Source organism: Histomonas meleagridis (genome assembly GCF_020186115.1).
Source record: "Histomonas meleagridis strain 2922-C6/04-10x chromosome Unknown contig_65, whole genome shotgun sequence".
Taxonomy (NCBI): Eukaryota; Parabasalia; order Tritrichomonadida; family Dientamoebidae; genus Histomonas; species Histomonas meleagridis.
In genome coordinates this window covers 14,062-14,903 of record NW_027150907.1, presented here as the reverse complement: position 1 = coordinate 14,903, position 842 = coordinate 14,062, and the positions used below count along the sequence as shown (strand labels likewise).

At 42.2% G+C, this 842-nt stretch overlaps 1 protein-coding gene across 1 annotated transcript; it reads right to left on the bottom strand.

The window, feature by feature from the left end:
* Nucleotides 1-248: 248 nt before the first annotated feature.
* On the bottom strand, nucleotides 249-842 carry GO595_008326 (Myb-like DNA-binding domain containing protein; the record flags this gene model as incomplete). The annotated part of the gene is made up of 1 exon (XM_067921888.1): nucleotides 249-842. One exon carries the CDS (start codon nucleotides 840-842, stop codon nucleotides 249-251), a length of 594 nt encoding a protein of 197 aa, XP_067771506.1.

Sequence of the window (842 nt, the reverse complement as noted above, 5' to 3'; positions counted from 1 at the left end):
TATGTCCGATGAATGAAATAAAATCGCTGTCTTTATCATCGTAACCGTCAATTTTCGAATAATTTGCCACCAGATTTGAACAATTGGCAAATATAAAAGGGACAAATAACATCGCATCGAGTGGAAGTTGATGAGTTTCCTTTACGAGGTGCAGCGCACTGTGCGCATAAATATCAGTAAAAACTCTTAAAATTTTGTGTTTGGATTTGTTTATTAAATCCAAAGGTAATGAATTACCTTATTCTTCTTTAGAAGCGAAACAGCGACGTCAACAATGAATTGTAGCGATAACGGCACTGTGTGTCCGACGCGTTGCCTATTTCCCGAGCAATTTGCGCCCATTTGTTACCATAGGTACTATGCAACTTGGCAAGCTTTATGTCATCGTTCAGTGTCCACACCCTGTTTCGTATGCCTGGGTAAAGAACCCTTTGCCATCTTTGTTGGCATTGCGAACAATCTCTTCCGTTCCCGACAAATGTGGCGATCAGGCTCCATTGTGTACCGTACAAGTAAATGCCGCATAGCAAGCGATTGTCTTCGGCATACTTCCAGTGACGTGTAACTTGTCGACCTTGAGAGTTACACTTGAAGATGTCGCCTTCAACTGGAAGTGGTGGCTGGTTTCTGCAACTTAAGATCTCGTTGAGGCGACTGAGAGCTAAGCTGCCCATTGGTAACAAATTGATGTAGTTTATTGCTGCTTCTGTGTTTTCCTGTTGCTGTATGATCGATGTCAAGCAGCTGCTTATGTAATTTATGATTTGATCTGGATATTTGTTACCACCAAGAATGATTTCAAGACAGAAGTTGACGAGATGCGCGTGGTTCGCAGCAGTCAT